Below are 19,128 nucleotides of genomic sequence, written 5' to 3' on the forward strand. Positions count from 1 at the left end.
AGCTTATTGTAAATCATATTAAAAATTAGATACAACATAACTTCTTATTGAATACTTATCTCGCAGATAAAACTCCGTGAAGAGATATACTTTTAGCCGTGAAATGTCAGATTTGACATATTTGGCCAAAAATCAATATATATCGTTTATAACCTTACAAGAAGCTACACGCCAAATTTGAAATTTATATATACATATGAGAGTTAAAACTATAAATATTTATATATTAGAGATAACGAGAACCTATAGAGCAAATTTTATAAAATATAGAGTGAATTATAGGCGTTTAAACAATTAAAATGTGATATGACCATATCAAGGCGAAAAAGTTGGAAGATACGGGACGAACGCTTGTTAAACGTCAAGAATGTCTACGTGCCCCGTTTTCAAAACGCGTTGTATACGATATTTTATCTCCAACGTAATGGCAGACGATACATTAAAGTATATTGATGACCAAAATGAGCAATATGGCAAAGTATGAAAATGATCGGATAAGAAATAAAAATGACCACTAACACGAAAGCCATGTGAAACGTAAAGGAGGTAGGTAAAAATGAAGATAATGGAGAAGATGAAATGTCTACATGTTAAGAAACGGATTTTTATTCATTAAATACGGAAAAGTTTGAAGAAAATCACTTTTCGATCGATAATCTCTACGAAATTTTAGAAAACATCAGAAAAATAATACGAATATTTAAGAAGTCACCGGCGAAATATACATTTTTACAAGACATCATAATGAAAAAAGAAAATAAAAGATTGAAATTATTATTGGCTGTAAAAACGAGATGGAATTCAATGGCAACTATGATAAGAAGATTCATTCAAATTTATGCTTAGTATATCTTGATTTAATATTCGAATAGTAGAAGTCGACGAATATTTGGGATCCCTATAACGAATCAATGAAAAATTCTGTCGTATCATTCGTAAAAATTCCACTAAGCAATATTTGTGCACTTTTCTGTACGGCATCTACATTTTCGTAGCAGCGCTTATCCTGGTAGCGATTTACGTTTGAGAGTAAATGGTAATTAAAAAAGTGGCTTTTACTACTGATCAAGTTTTTAATATATAAGTTTCAAAGGGACAGTAGAAAGCCACGTTTGGATAGCCAGCTGTCATCGCTTCGATATGACATAAGATTCCGGTGTAATTTTTAATGAGTTCGTTAGTAATTAAAATTCTCTACCTTCATGTTGGAGACATTGCTTACTTCAAGGCTAGCTAACCCCAGTATGTCGGCAAAATATCAAAGCGATCTACAGAGTGGAAGTGGTTCAAAATCAGATCACAAATTTTTGACGGGCAGGAATATCACTGAACTAACAGAGTGAAGCTAAATATTTAGTACGAATATATTTCCCTGTAGACTTAGTGGCCAGAATTGAAATCCTAGTTGAGGGCCAAACCTCACAAAATGGCAAAGTTTCAAAGCGATGGGAATAGTCCAAGGAAAGGAACACTTATCGTTGTAAAAATAAAGCTAATAAAAACCTTGTAATAAAAATGAAACTTCCTTATGCAAAACAAATCATGTAAGTAAGAGATTAGATGTATGAGGAAATTATCAAAGATGGAGGAGGTGGGATAGGGGAGAAACCGAACCAAAATTTTTTTTTTTATTATTTTTTTTCTTTTACTTCTCTAAATTTGATTGGGGAGACGGTAAAAATTATTCCCAACTCCTATTAAGGGCCCGATCCATAATAGTAAGCGTTGTAAACGAAGCCTGCAAATTCCCGTCTGCCCAGCGGTGATGAATTCGTCGACACATTCTCCATAAAGTCTTCTTTTTTTTTGGTCACAATAATAAATTTCCCCCGAGCTCGAATTTCCTCTCGGCACCTATGAATATATTAGGTGGGCTGAAAAGTTCGTAGGCTGACACATAGATAGCGCTACTAGTATTAAATCCATAATTTTTAGTTAGTCCTAACCTTAAAAAGACACGTGTATAAATTTGACAGCTGTCGTACTATTAGTTTGTGAGTTATAGCATTTTGAGTGAAGCAACTTTTATTAGTTTGAAAAAATGGATAAAAAGGAATTTCGTGTGTTAATAAAGCTTTGTTTTTCGGCGAAAAAAAATACTATTGAAGCCAAGATTTGGCTTGATAAATATTATTTGGACCTTGCACCAGGAAAATCAACCGTTGAGAAGTGGTTTGCTAGGTTTAAACGAGGCGAAATGAGAACCGAGGACGATGCACGCAGTGGACGCCCCAAAGAGGCTGTTACCGACGAAAACATCATAAAAGTCCACAAAATAATTTTGGATAACCGTAAAATGAAATTGATTGAGATATCTGAGACCCTAAAGATATCAAAGGAACGTGTTGGACATATCGTGAATGAATATTTGGGTATGCGAAAGCTCTGTTCAAAGTGGGTGCCGCGCGAGCTCACAATCGACCAAAAACAACAACGAATTGATGATTCTGAGCAGTGTTTGGAGCTGTTTAATTATAATAAACCCAAATTTTTGCGTCGATATGTGACAATGGATGAAACATGGCTCCATCATTTCACACCGGAGTCCAGTCGACAGTCAGCCGAGTGGACTGCACGTGATGAAGTGACTCCAAAGCGTGGAAAGACGCAAAAGTCGGCTGGCAAGGTTATGGCATCAGTATTTTGGGATGCGCATGGTATAATATTCATCGACTATCTTAAAAAGGGAAAAACCATAAACAGCGACTATTACGTAGCGTTATTGGAGCGTTTGAAGGATGAAATCGGCCCCATTTGAAGAAGAAGAAAGTGCTGTTTCATCAAGACAATGCACCGTGTCACAAATCAATGAAAACGATGGCAAAATTGCATGAATTGGGCTTCGAATTGCTTCTGCATCCACCGTATTCTCCAGATCTGGCCCCCAGCGACTTTTTCCTGTTCTCAGACCTCAAGAGGATGCTCGATGGACAGAAATTTTGCGCCGATGAAGAGAACCGAAGCCTATTTTGAGGCTAAAGACAAATTGTACTATAAAAATGGTATCGAAAAATTGTATGACCGCTATAATCGTTGTATCGCCCTCGAAGGCAACTATATTGAATAATAAAATCAAATTCTAACAAAAAAAAGATTTTTTCTATGCTAGCCTACGAACTTTTCAGCCCAACTGTTATGTATGTATGTACATATCTAATATATAATTTCGAAAGAGACTTTGCATGTATGTAAGGTTTTTTGGGAGCATCGAAAACAAATCAAAGTTCCTATAACGACGATTCGATATGATTAATTTTTTTTTTCGATTCAAATAAATGTAATAAAAAAACACATGAATTAGATTTGCTATGTTTAAGATGTTTATATTATAAATACTGAGCGAAGCCGGGTAAAACAACTAGTCTATTATAATTAAAATATGGTCTTCCCCTGGAGCGTACCTACTGGATACCTTAATTTAGTTTAGAATGTACTCGTATAATATGAGTTTTATACGAAAAGTAAATAAAGCAAAAAACTTCGGTTATTTATATATGTACGTATGACAGTTTTCAGTATGCAAAGAATAATGAGCGTTATCAACATTCGCTTAGTGTAAAGTTTCAAATTTTTTTCCAATTATTTGCCGTTAGAGCTTCATACATCAGATGATAAGAAAAACAAGTGGAACATAAGGATTTACCATGTAGATTTTCCCAATGAATTATTACCTGTATTAGATTAAGGGTTTTCCTTGCAATTTATTGCAAACGTCGCGTCATTTTTCACACGTTAGGTGGAATCGAAAATGTTACACCTGTATATGTATGAAGTATATTGCCATTTTTAGATTTAAACGTTGAACAAAATGTGTTTCTAATTCATAAATTCAATTGTGTTTAGTTAATAAATACGTCTTTTGGATTATTCTCACCACAAAACAGGAAGCGTGGCGACACCGCAATGAAGACTAGAATTAATTTATGATAATAAATTCAAACGAATCAATTTATTACTTAATAACGGTGACGGCGTTCGAATACTTCGTCAATTAAGCTAATTTCACTTTCATTGTTTTGCAGATTTCGTGAAAATTCGCCGAAAATGGAGACAGCGCACGGCTATTCACCGTACGTAGCCAACAGCAACGATTCTCAGCAGACTGACTTTTCCGAGCTTTCTAGGTGAGCATACTTTTCCAACTCTTTCTTATTCCATGAAAAATCCTTGATTAAAAGAATTTTTATTATTTGGAATCGTATAATAGAAAAATTTCCCCAATTTTCCAACTGTCAAAGGCAGCGGTCTGATTGTACCTAGACCCGTTGTGTTATAAAATTTCTCTTAATTAAATTTAACATTCGTTTTACAATATAATCGATTCTTTCAGACGTTAATTCATTGAAAGATATATAATATTATAATGTACGTGTGCATGTTTCGTATTGATTTAGTGCCTTTCATGAATCTAATACAGCAGAAATTAATCTATACAATCCGTTTCGCGTTGAGATATTAGGCCCATAAAGGAGATTTACGAAACCGCCGCTCTAAATCTTTAAACCAGTGGTTTATTAGGCGTTTTCATTTGTTGAAAGATTTATAGTTACAATATTTTCATGGTAAGTGAAATGTTTTCGAGCGATATGCTGAAACTCAGAACTTGAAGTACATAGTCTGCGATATTGATTGAGTGATCATTTTATAGTTAGGTTTACTTTAATAAATAATTCAGTCGCAGTTGATTGTATTCAGAGCTAAATATAAAATGACTATATATACAATATTATAGACTTCGCGAATATAAATAATTCATATTTAAATTTACAGTGTTTTTCTTCTTGAGATGAATTTTATTAACTATGTATCAATTTGTGCGGGTTGTAAATTTATAGAAAACATTTAAAGATACATCAAAACTGTATATTAATTAACAATAATTCTGGAAAAAATATATATGTTATTTTAACATAAAAAAATTGTACTATGATCTTTTTGAACTAGGTTTAAATTAATTTGATACATCTTATGTAGATAATCATGTATTTATTTTACTATATACGTACATATATGTTAAAATCCAAGTGTTCACTCCAGTTCGTTCATAAACACACTAGTTTATAAATGTATTTTACAATATAAGTATATATATATGTATGTAACGCCAAATATAAATATTTGAAATAGGAAATTCTATGGAAACCGCATTATAACGTTGCTATAATTTCCGTTTCTGCTAATATTAAAAACTAGTGTTGTGCGCATTGATGTTTCAATGGGTGGCTTCCAAACCGAAGTTGCAATTGGATTCGGAACAGGAATTTAAATAGAAATCGAGAATCGGGACTGAAATAAGAATCGGAATCGGAATGGGAACTAAAATAAGAATCGGAAATCGGAACTGAAATAGAAATTGGGAATCAGAACTAAAATAGGAATAGTAACCGGAACCGAAACTGGAAATGGAACAGGAATCGGAATTGAAATCGAAATCGATATAGTAACTCCTGATAATTCAAAAATAGTTTATTTTTTAATATCCATACTTGTCTATGCATTCACCACATACATATGTACAATGTATATTGAAACCTAGGGTAAGCATACGTACGTATGTAAATATGTACATAACGAATGGGACAAACGATTGAGAGTACTTAAAATTATACCTAATAATTTATGCCTGAACTCTTTTGTGTACACTATAACTGCCAGATTGGTTCGTGTATGAATAAACTATTATATTCATGAACGAACGAAATGTAAACTTGGACTGTAACGTACACATGTGTTATTGAAAAATCTTCCTTTAAAAGCACAGTATCCGGGAATATTTATAAATATACTTTTATATATATATTTTCCCTATGTTTTCCAAGATAATACATAAAAAATCCGAAAAATAAACGAATAAGTAGGAAAAATTAAAGTTTTATAATAAATGGCCAAACATTTTGTTACAATGAAATTTTGTCATAGAAAATTGCGAATTTTGAACAGAATTCTGCTGATATTGTATTAAATCTAATTCATTCTTACAGATAACTATATAAATATTTCCATCATTCAATCTTAGACTTTTTACGATCAGAACTACCAAACGAGCACCAGTCTGCGTATAAATGCATACAAACACACATACAAACATACATACATACATAATAAACCAATGCCAATCTGCGAGTTATCTTCACGTTCGTTTTTGCAACCAAACTTTATTACCGTCGCCATAAAATTGATGCGACCCGAGAGAAAGAAAGCGTCATATCGTCCCGTAATTATTATTACAGTCTGGATTTTTTCCCTTTCCACGAAATTGCAAATACCTAGCTATTCGATTGTGAATCGATCAACAGCGCAGATTGAATGGCTCGTCCGAGTTCACCAGCCGTTGCACTTCCACAACTGCCATTGCGGTCAAGACACTTCGTAATCAACCTATGGTCAGCGATATCGCAATTAATCAATAATCATTTCAGATCGCAGACATGAACACGTATATATCGTTAGCTGAATATGGTGGTTTTTGCTCGGAGGGGTCGTCAACTGACGATCGCAAGAAAGTTCGTGGTGGTCATCGCACGGCCGCGTCTCTGGTAATTACTTTTGTTGTTCTCATACCCTTGTGAAGATTCAGGGGGGGTGCAAACTTGGTCTCTCCGGGAAGCTGTTCTGTATGCCGGTGGTGAGGCTTTGTCAGAAATTACGTACTGCCTTTTATTGTGCCGCATACACACCAAACTGGATGAAACAAATTTAATATCCGAGGATATTAACGGGTTGAGCGTTTCGGTCCTGTCTGAAAGTGTTAATCACTCGCGTTTACATTGTATTTAGTAGTAAATTCGAGAATATCTCAAAAGGGCTAGTATGAAGAACATACATATGTATGTACATATGTATACTAGTGTTCTACCCGATGACATAACTTCGCATGGTTGTTGGCATATAAAGTTATTAAATAAAAAAAAATAAAAGAAATGTGTCGGTTCAATCCGCACGTGGTCGAATTTTTTTCTACCACGAATATATGTATGTATGTATATATATATATATATATATATATATATATATATATATATATATATACATATATATATATATATATATATATATATATATATATATATATATATATATATATATATATATATATATATATATATATATATATAGCAGTTTGGCTTAGTGATAGCGTATATATTTAGCATCACTGAGGTCATAGGTTCGTGTCTTCGCCACTGCTGGTTAGATTTGGGGGTTTTGTGACTCCAAATCGATCGTTTCTCTATCAGAGTTTGCCAATTTTATCTGATCATTGCTGAAACGGTTCCTGAAAATTGGTATTAAAAAAAAATCTAATCCTGTTGTCACAAAAATCTGCCTGTGTATAATTTGTATTAATTATACACAGTAATCTGAAATCCATAGATGTCACTATGATTATTATTTCTGATTAATTGTTATATTCTATATATTCTGATTCTATATGTATGTATTACTGTATTTCTGATTTCTGATTGTTTATGTATTTCATTAACGTACACCCGTCGCATTGGAGCAAATCTGTAATGGCGAGTGTGTATTGATTGTGACAATAAAATAAAATAAAATAAAATAAAAAAAAAAAATATATATATATATATATATATAAAGAAAAGTACACATGTTTTATAAGAGATTTCAATGAAAATATGTACAAACATGCATACATACATATATATGTAAATAAATTTCATATTAAATATCTCAGTCATTTTCAAAGATGACGGTTTGTTCTTGACGGAAATTGCTCAGAAGGATGTGGTTGAAATGACGATTTTGTTTCATGATGTGGTTGATAAGTTTTAATATAAAAATAAATAGCTTTAATATCGTCGAAAATAATATTAAATAAACAAAAGATCTTAGAAAATAATTAATTTAATTTAATTTTTGGCACTAAAAGAAACCCCAAAATACACAGACACACATGAAAATGAAAGTGATATACCCAAGCATATATGTATGTATATACAGGTTTTTCATTCCAAATTGACAATTTTTCATTTCAAATCGACATTGAAAAGGGGTAAATTTTAAATGAAAAAGTGTCAATTTGGAATTAAAAACCTGTATAACACTAGGATGATCTTCATTTTGTCAATTTTTTTCTTAAAAATCAACAAATATATATTTTAGATTTTTTTCAGGTACACGAATGCGCATTCAAAAGCACAAATATAATATTTTCAATACTAATTGTGACAGTATATTTGATTATATTTTATAATTTATCATTCGATGAATGTATTTTACAATTTCGTATTGATTTAACTTGAGTACAATGCAGACATTTTAGGGATCGATACACTATATACTCCATAGTATAGAGGATCTGTAGTTAATAACCTTTTAATGAGCTGAAATCAACATCGTACTGTGTTCAAGAATTCCATGTTTTAATTCAGAAATACTTGTATCGAGTGCTGACAAATGATACAAACGATGTGCATTGCGTCTAACAACTTTCGAATACGAATCAATAGTGCAGGGATATATGTACACGTATATTTGATATATTATAAAGAAGTTGTGTGTATTGAGATACGATGCAGAATGAAATTCAAAAAGTGCATTGTGTGTGCACCATGAATGGCGGGATTGATGATGTCGTTTTACGGGTGGGTCGCTTGCGTCCGCTTTGTGAGGTCTCGTTTCGGAGTCCCAATTGCAAATAATTGGCGGCAATTGTACACGCGGAATTATTGGCTCTTAAATTCGCCTAATTACGTTCAATTAACCCTCTGGAGCCGGCGGAAGGAGAGGGAGGGTTTGCCAGCCGACGCATAATAACGCATCTGAATCACCAATTTGCATACAGACGAGATAGGCGTCGCAGACGATGCTGAGGGTGATCATTTCAGCTCGGTGTAGGCGTCAATTTGACAGTGCCTTTGGATTGGTACAAATCTGTGAAAGCGATCTTGCAGGAAAATTTGAATTTGCCTCGTGTGAGTTGGGAAAGTTCAATGACTGAACGGTCTGTGTAGGGAAAGTCGGGAAACGTTTGGGGCGGTTCGATTTGTTTTCCGCTAACCAATACATATATCGAGTAATTTAATTTTTTTTGTTGCTTGTATGTCCGGTTTTGCGATATCCGTATAAAGGTACATTTATACAAACACAACTCAAGCCGGCAACTGCTGTCATTGCGAAATGTTCCATAATGTGTATGTGACGTATCCATTACAACAGCAACCGACACGATCTATTCATATTATACAGAAATGCATATCAATGAAACGTATCAATCAGAACTGGTTTTCTTTATAGAAATATTCACACATTACGTGATGCCATGGTGGCGAGTGCACCTGTACTAAAAACAAGAATAAACTGCCATTTCCGGTTGACGGATGCTTACCAAATTTTATACATAACTTGGTATTAAGCTTAATCTTCTAGATATTTTATTTTTTTATTTTACATATATACCAGGAAGGCCTTACAGGTAAATCCCAATGCGCCTTCCTGGCCAATTACAAATACAAATACAGCATTTTTATTATAAGTCGTTGAATTGCGAGACACTGAAAAAACTCGCAAATTAACGAGACATCTATGAATTGTACATAAATTTTTATTGTACATCAATCAAATTTTTCAAATAGTGGTGACATAGTAGGTAGGAAGGATTTTTAGCCAATTTTTTTTCCGGGAACCGTTTCAACAATGAAATCAGAGAAAATTGGCAAACTCTGATAGGAAACGATCAACCTGGAGTCACAAATCCAGGTCTGACCAACAGCATACTCTGAAAAATTCATTTTCATTCAGGGATAGAACCCGGCACCTTCTTGACGGTAAGCAGAAGCTTAACGTCCGAGCTGTGCTGCTGGCTAAATATGAAATATAAACATAAAAAATATAAGAAAACATAAAAAACCTCGATTCTCTAGAGTAAACCTACTACTTCCGGTTGAGATAAAATATTTAAATATATTGGGATATAAAATTTATAATTTCTATTACATGTAAAAATATTTCAGTTTGATTCGGTTAGTGGTTTTGAAGATAATTAAATTGAAAAACTTAAAAAAAGAGGTCACCTACATATGTATAAGGCAATGTACCTTTTTCGGTCAACTTAAAAATTTGATAAAAATGTACGTCGTATTGATAAGAAATTCAGTTACCGATACTGTAAGTTTCAGTTCGATAAGACTAACGGTGTTCAAAAAATCCCTAAAATACACAAACAAACATGTATTTTTTTTAGATCGATATAAATAATGTCCAATAATGAGTAATAAATATTGTCGAATGGAATAAATAATGTCCAATCGAAATGGTTAATAATGGCAATTTCGTTTTATATTATGAATTCTGTCAGGTCATTTCCGAACATTTTATATGTAATGTTTTCATTTGAATAAAGTATAGCGTGTTTTTGTTAGTAAAACCAGTATATTAAACATGTAGGTAAATAAATACGGAATGTTTAATGCATTTGATGTTAATACTTTTATCGAAATGATCAATATAGTATTATATTCAATATACGGAATACAAAACTGATATACATATGTATGTTTTCAGTTATTATTTAATTTTTCTAATTGGCCTTTAAATATTTTGTAATTATATTAAACTTATCATCAATTCAGTGTCAATATGATAAATTATACATATATATGTAATTATACGAAAGATATTTCTAGTAAGAGAATTGTCGTGTTTCGTGAGAAAATTTTCAGAAGTATGTAGTTGAATTATTAATCAGCCCTTGAGGTTTTTCTTGGAACCCACTTTTCCTTCAGTAACTTTTCATGCAACGTATAGGAATACAACTACATACTACGTTTATATTACTTAAATAGTAAGATAGTACTTGAAAAATAGCTTATTTTTACAAGGTTTTACTTAATTTGATTTTTGATTTTCAAATGCTTTTTATTATTACTAAATTATGTTTACAATATATCTTATATATATTTTAATAGCTACTGATCTACTGATCATTATCTATTTTACAATTTTGATTTAATTTTGTCAGTAATCATAGTATTATATTATTCTTATGTTAATGTACAGAATAATAAGAAAAAGAGCTCAAAACCCCATTTACAATTCTTGTAAATGCTTATAATATATCTAATACATAATATTAATTAAAGACTCTCTAAAGTCGACGAGCTAAAGCAGATTGTGTTTAGGTAATCTGTGTTTATACCTAAAGGGTGTAGACATTTTGTTGTAATCACGGAGACTCTTTACAAGTGTGTTAGTATGCTTATTAGTGATTCTGTCATAGAATCTCCTGTTTTTATTTTCTTAGTAATGTCTGTAACTAACGGAATATTATTTATGGCATGCAGTTTTTTCAAGTTAGTCTACATATATGGGTATGTTTTAAATTATTTTTAGGGATTTATTTTGTATTATTTGAAGCTTATACATAAGTATTCGAAACGTTATTCCATACAGGTGAATCATAGGCTAATAATGGTAATATGAGCGCGCGATACAATTTTATTTTATTTTGAGTTGATAAAGAACTATGGCACTTAAATATTGGGTATATTGAGGATATACCCCGCATTGCCTTACATTTCGCTGCCTCAATGTAAGGTGCCCATCTCATTCTTTTATCGAACGTTACTCCTAAATATTTTATTACTGATTACCATTTCAGACTTTCTCCAGAGGGGATTTTCTCTTCATTCGTTATTATGGAAAAACTTCCTAAACTGTTCCGCTTGCTTTGAAACTTTGTTATATCTTTATAAGATACTAGCTGTATTACCCGGTTTTTTATATAAATTTATTTGAATACTCATTTGTTTTTTTTTTATTAAATTGACTATCACGAACAAACAAACATATATAGTAAGTCTCTTATAAAAGATTATATGTATACCAGAATCCGGTGCCTGCACCCCCGATATCTGCGCCCCCGGAGGCTCTGCCCTCTAGGGTTTCGTCCTCGGCGCCTTTGCCCCCGGGGATTTAGAATCCTTTGAATCGAAAAAAATCGAATCATTTGATCGATGACGTCACGGATTTCCGAACCAACAATACATATGTATATACATATGTACATACATATATACAAAGTCTCTTTCGAAATTATATATTAGATATTATGAAAACGATAAAACTATGGGCGTTAAAACAATTAAAAAATGACAAAAACGAGTGGGGGGCGGAAAGTCAAACAGACAAGGCTACGGTCTTGAAGTAAAGAGCTATCTGTCATCGACTCCAAAATTTTCAAATTTTCAAACCCGTCTATGAAGACTATATTTCACTATTGAGTAATCAAAAACAATTTAAATCTCTATAGGGGGGGCACACCTCGCAAAATGGAAGAGTTTAAGGAGGTTTGTCCAAAACACTCACAAAGTGAAACTAAGACAAACCTTGTAAAAACCTTTTAATAACATAAAATTCCCCGACCACTGTATTTAACAGTAATGCAATGCATTCAAATAACAGCAATTCTCACACTGTATAGTTAAATTCAAAAACTTCAGCCGTGCACGTCCTGTCAAATACCCCCAACTTCCCCTATAACTAATAAGTACTTCAATTTCCAACCGACGAGCATATAGCCGGCGATCTTTGACCGAAGTGATTCTCAATTGAAAACGATCAATTCCCGCTTAATTGTGTGGCCTAGGATCGATCGGAATCGAGTATCGTTTAAGTGTGCACGCTCGAACAGCATTGTCAATGGCCCACAAAGCGGATGCAATGGCACAACGGTTTCGCGCCAATTTACAATGGCGGAACTTCCTGTCGCCAGCACTCTCCCAAGTGCTTGTACATACCAACAAACACACGGGGAACTATTTATTCAATCGGCATTTATCATGGGAACGACATCGACCCGTGTGATTGTTTCTTTCGGGCGTATCGTACGCCTCTCCGGTGACGGCTTGGCCGTACGCATTGTTCCAAGTTATTCGCATAATTTAATTATCGCCCTAAACTCGCATAATAGTTCATAAACTTTGGCCCTCTATCTCTCCGGCATATCGCTTGTGTGAGCTATTAAAGCGCTTATGCCCTCGGGCTTCTATGTCGATAATTGCGTACTGTGTAGTATATGTATGTAGTGCGCGTGCTGCGGTTGAGCGCCCCTGTCGCCTTTGATGAGAATTGTTGACGGAGTTTGTTAAGCATGGTACAGAATGTAGTGTCATTTTTAAATTAATTTACTATTTATTTTGACTAGCACGATTTGGACCGTCAGGAAGTCGAGTGTTTTTCGGTGGCAGAATAGTTCAATTCCGTCTGTTTTAAACTCACTGATTTTTGCTTATTTTATTTTATTTTTATAAGACATCAATTAATCAAGCACACTCGTCTTGACGACAGATTGCTCCAAACGACGAGTGTGCTAAACAGATTAAGAAAGGGTACATGAAATACAAGTAAAATAAATAGAAGAAAAGAAAAAAAAGAAACATAAATAAATATCACTAAAATAATTTAAATCAGCTGATAACTAAAAATAATTGTATGTGATTTATGTATGTAAGCTTATTGTAAAAAACTAAATGTATGTAAGCTTATTGTAAATCATATTAACAATTAGATACAACATAACTTCTTATTGAATACTTATCTCGCAGATACTTTTAGCCGTGAAATGTCAGATTTGACATATTTGGCCAAAAATCAATATATATCGTGTATTACGTTACATGAAGCTAGACGCCAAATTTGAAATTTATATATACATATGAGCGTTAAAACTATAAATATTTCAATATTAGAGATAACGAGAACCTATAGAGCAAATTTTATAAAATATGGAGTGAATTATAGGCGTTTAAACAATTAAAATCTGAAATAGCATATCAAGGCGAAAAGGTTGAAGATAAATTATGGTAGCCTTACGTACCGTCATAAACGTCACCGTATCCGAGATTCTGGATATTTGTTACGCATTGTATACGATATTTTATCTCCAACGTAATGGCAGACGATACATTAACGTACATATATTGATGACCAAAATGAGCAATATGGCAAAGTATGAAAACGATCGGATAAGAGATAAAAATGACTAACTAACACGAAAGCCATGTGAAACGTAAAGGAGATAAGTAAAAAATCTAAAAAGTTCTTGATTCTAAACGTGAAAAAGTGATCAACTCAACAGTTCTAATTAGTCGCGACCTCCGTAACCTAGGAAGTGGTGCAGAAAATGAAAAGTGAGTATGTTACGCAATATTTGTGAGCTGATTTTGAACCACTTTCTATCTTCCGATTGGTTTGTTATTTTACCCACATACGGAAGTTAGCTATTATTAACGTTGGCAAATATCTCCGACATAAGGTTGGACGAATTTAATCATGAAATCTTCAAAAAATTTCATCAGAATTGACTGTCAGATCTACGCGATGACAGCTGGCTATCAGATACGCCTGCTCACCGTTACTGTATAGTTGAATAGTTATATTAGTTAATTTTTCACACTATTTTATTATTAGTTTCGCTAGATGTTTATTCGTGGCTTAAAATTTGTGAGCTGGTTTTGAACCACTTCCATTTTTCCGATCACTTTGATATTTTATCGATATATGGGTGCTATTTGTCATTAAAGTAAGCAAGATCTCCGACATTACGCTAGAAAAATTTAATGATTAACGTAGTCATCAGAATTGACTGTTAGATCGACGTGATGACAGCTCGCTATCACGTGCGTCTGCTCGCCAACTCTTATTTAACTTCACAGGTTACCTACATACACATATAGTAGGTATGTAATTTAACAGCTATAACCAGTCTTAGGCGGTTGGTGGATGCTTTTTAAATAACAATAGACCGCTTCGTGTGTTCTAGTGTTCAAAGCAAGTTTTGGCAAGAAATTGAAAATACATAGTTTTTGTGCGAAAAGCATCCATCGAACGCCGATCTTTGGTTATAACAGTTACTTTTTCACATTATTTCATATTTTATTATTAGTTTCGTTAGATGTTTGTTGGTGACTACTTCCATTTTTTTCAATCACTTTGATATTTTACCAAAATACGGGGGCTATCTGTTTTTAAAGTAATAAAATGTCTCTGACATTTCGTTTATGACATTTTATCTAGTGGCATGACGCTAGTGGAAATTAATCACTTACTTTGTTTTTTAAACAGAATACAAATTTATAAAAATATTGATTTTTTCAACTTTATAAGTTTTGAAAACAATTCATATATGTTGTTGAAAAGAAACTGAGATTAATTTGGTTACATTTAGGGTGTGTATAGGTGTGTTAATATGCAAGGATTACATATGTGCTCACGGGTGGGCGCATGGCGATTTCAAACCTTACTTAAGTGCCCACCGGTGGGCGCACGGTGACCAAATACTATAGATAGCTAACGAAATCATTACAATTTTATTATAGTCGTGATGGTATTTTCGTCGCTCATTCGCAACTTTACTTACTTAAACAGTTACTTACTTAAACAGTTTTTTTTTTTGCATTTTTTACTGTCTCATATAATTTTTTGTTCGTTTATTTCTTTGTAGTAACTCTTAATTACATATATATATATATATATATATATATATATATATATATATATATATATATATATATATATATATATATATCTATATAATATGCTATACGATTTAAAAAAAATGTGCCACATGTGCATTGCAAGCTTTATATTCCTATGAAACTTGTTTGAAATGAGCCGTTCAATTACACGGATTTAGATGTTTGCGGTGTTGGTGGTCCAATAGGCAGCAGTTGGAGTGTGGATTATGCGATTTTTTGTTTGGGAAAATTTTCGAAGGCTTTCAAAATTGAAACGGATTTTTTTAAATGCCTCTCACCAGATGTTGCCGCAGTTTATTTTTTTATACGAGACATGGTTCGCTTACCTATCTGAAATGATGCTTTCAGTTTTTGTCCAAACTATAGAATGCGCACGTGAAGGTTCGTATTAAATATGAAATTTTTTTTGTTAACAATGGCGCCGAGCAAAATTTTAATAAAGGAAATTTTCTTTGTTGAGTGATGGCGAAGAAAAAAACAATAACGAATATATTTCTTTTGAGATTGATATTCATTTTAACGCGTCACATAGCAAAGAAATATTTTAATAATTCATAGTACATTATAATATAAAGTGTTTTCTTTTTTTATATATTATATGATGAAGTAATAAGATCGTCTCGTTTGATGTTTACTTTTGTATGTAAATTGTTGAGTTGTAATCAAATATACGATGCTGAACAGATTTTAAATATTCACTTTGTTCCGAATTTATTTATATAATATGCATTACATACATATACTAATTTATTATATTCATATGCATTTCGGTAAATTTTAAGCAGAGCAATACAAAGACCGTAGTATGTGGATATGCATAGTAATAGGAAAGTTTTATATGCAACAGCTGTAACAATATACTGTTGCTTATAAACATTTCATTATATAGGTTTTATTTTTATATTTTACGAAAACTGTATTCACATGTACGTAATATGTAGTATTGTAAAAGTCTTGAAATTTTCACTATGTTTTAATCTAAGTGTATGAAAATGTGTTACATGATATAATACGTAGACAAACAGAAGGCCACATGTGTATGCAGTTTATTACAATTTCAAAAATGTATGTACAATTTAAATTTCCCACGTGGACTTTTCAAGGTAACATAAAAATCATTAATTTTTAAAATTTTATGATTCCATCTTGTCTTTGATCTGATTCCGATATAACTTTTAATGAACTCGTTAGTGTTTAAACTCCTCTAGCTTCATGTCAGAGACATTAGCCTACTTCAATGTTAGATAACCAACGCATGTCGATAAAATATAAAAGTGATCTGAAGAGTGGAAGTGGTTCAAAATCAGATCACAAATTTTTGACGGGCAGGAATGTCACTGAACTAAAAGAGTGGAACTAATAAAAATACATATTTAAAGTAAAAATTGTAATGTTCCGCTCCGGTCTATGCATAGGTACATATATGGACATATTGGGACTTTATGTCCCTAATAATTATGTGCGTGGTAGACATCATCATTTGATGGTTGTACCTGCTGCTCGCACAGTTCTTTTTCGAATGGCTCCTATTCCAAGAGCTATTCGACTTCTCAATGAAATCGTTGCTGCTGTCCCTGAATGTGATATTTTCCACCTTGGGGAGCGTAGATTATCGGATATTATCTTAACATATTTATCTGGTAACCTGCGCTCATCATTACTTTCTTAATTTGAATGTGATGAATGAGTGGAATCTTAATCTACTCTCTTCCATTTGGGCCTCGCTGTGATTTTATTTTTTATTCATATTTTGTTTTATTTTATTTTACTTTTTCTTTCTCCTTTGTACATTTTTATATACTATTTTAATTTTGTTCAGTGTAAACAAAGAATGGGATTTATGGATTTTATTTTTAATTTTTACACTTTTGTTATTTTTTTTCCTCTCTGAATGATGTATTATTTTCCTTTTGTTACTTTTTTTTATTATTTTATTTTACCATGTTTTCTACTTTTGCTTTTTTCCTTTATTTACAGTTTACTTGTTTTTATATATTTTTCAAATGTAGGCCATTGTGGCGCATTAGGTTCATCCTGTAATGCCACAATGGTCCAAAACTATTAAATAAATAAATAAATAAATATATATGTATGTACATGCTTTGCTCAAAATGCAAGCGTTCCCTAATAATGAAAATCTGAATATGCGAGGCATACCACACCACACGTTCGTGGTATTTAAGAACTTCAAAGTCAAAGATTACAAACCTCGTAAGTCAGCTGCGAAACGGCAGCTGTCGCACGATCGGATGAATCCTCTGAAATTTCACGTAATAATGGTGCAAAGACACGCAGGGTAGGAGGTACTAAATTGATCAATGTAAATTTAATGCATCCTCTATCACCGGGTGAGGGTTGAATAGGAGGAGAGTGTCGCAAATTGGCCTCTCCGAAAAACAAACCAAGATTTCGTCTAATTTCAAGCGTGTCTAGAGAGTCTGGAGAGGGGGCAAAAAGAGATACAGCAGAATCTGTATATGTACATATGTAGTGAAAGTGTTGGAAAACGATGGGTGTTTGACCCAAGTCATTATAAAACACACGTGTAAAACCGTAGTGGGGTCGTAAAAAGCGTCTGGCTCGCTTTTATCTGAAACGAAAAATATCTGTTGCGTGCACGTACATATGCTAAACGAATTATTTTCCAAAACTTCTGTGAAAGAAAAAGTGTGTACAAGAGTGGCGTAGTGTCGCCAGGTCTCTCTCACGTAGCTTGGTAATTCCGATCGGTATCTCCTACTTAAAGTATCGCAGGTACTTGGAGTTATGCGATGAATCTGTGAGACAAACATTACTGTCTGCTATTCTGGAATTCTTCGAATACATTTTCTGGAGGAATTATAATATGAAATGGTTGGTGGCTATCGGAATTGTGGAGGGATGAAGAAGAAGGGGTATGTTCGAAAAATGGACGCTATTGAACCAAGCACTGTAAACCAGCACAATAGAATAGTGGTTAGCATACAATGCATTGAACAACGTGGTCACAGGTTCAAATCCCACTGGTTTCTGCTGGCCAGACCTTAGATCTGTGAGTTTGCCAATTTATCTGATTTTCGTTGAAACGGTTCCAACAAATTGGCAACCTTACCCATTTTCTCGCAAAATCTTCAAATTCTGATAACCTTCACCGGTTACGGCTAAATGGTTTGTTTATCAAAAATGCAAGAGGTAAAGCTTTAATATTTGAAATATCAATAAACAAATAAAAATATATTTACAGTCAAATACAAAAACAGTACCACTAAATATCTTTCGTCATCAGCTCATGATGCCTGCCCAATTTCGCTCTGTTATCTCAAGATTGGAACATTAAATTAAATTATTTTGTTTGTCATATTATTTGAACAACGTGGTCACGGGTTCAAATCCCACTGGTTTCTGCTGGCCAGACCTTGGATCTGTGAGTTTGCCAATTTATCTGATTTTCGTTGAAACGGTTCCAACAAATTGGCAACCTTACCCATTTTCTCGCAAAATCTTCAAATTCTGATAACCTTCACCGGTTACGGCTAAATGGTTTGTTTATCAAAAATGCAAGAGGTAAAGCTTTAATATTTGAAATATCAATAAACAAATAAAAATATATTTACAGTCAAATACAAAAACAGTACCACTAAATATCTTTCGTCAT

At 33.0% G+C, this 19,128-nt stretch overlaps 1 protein-coding gene across 4 annotated transcripts in view; it reads left to right on the plus strand.

Moving 5' to 3' along the window:
* The window catches only part of moody (G-protein coupled receptor moody), a 101,984-nt gene that overhangs the window by 14,726 nt on the left and 68,130 nt on the right, over nt 1–19,128 (plus strand). For all 4 annotated transcript variants that reach the window (XM_077426851.1, XM_077426853.1, XM_077426850.1 and 1 more), the window contains exon 2: nt 4,023–4,124. In XM_077426851.1, the coding sequence (XP_077282977.1) occupies nt 4,045–4,124 (80 nt within the window). In that variant the 5' untranslated portion in view covers nt 4,023–4,044. The remainder of the gene's footprint in view (nt 1–4,022; nt 4,125–19,128) is intronic.

Source organism: Arctopsyche grandis, chromosome 3 (genome assembly GCF_051622035.1).
Source record: "Arctopsyche grandis isolate Sample6627 chromosome 3, ASM5162203v2, whole genome shotgun sequence".
In the NCBI taxonomy this organism is placed as follows: Eukaryota; Metazoa; Arthropoda; class Insecta; order Trichoptera; family Hydropsychidae; genus Arctopsyche; species Arctopsyche grandis.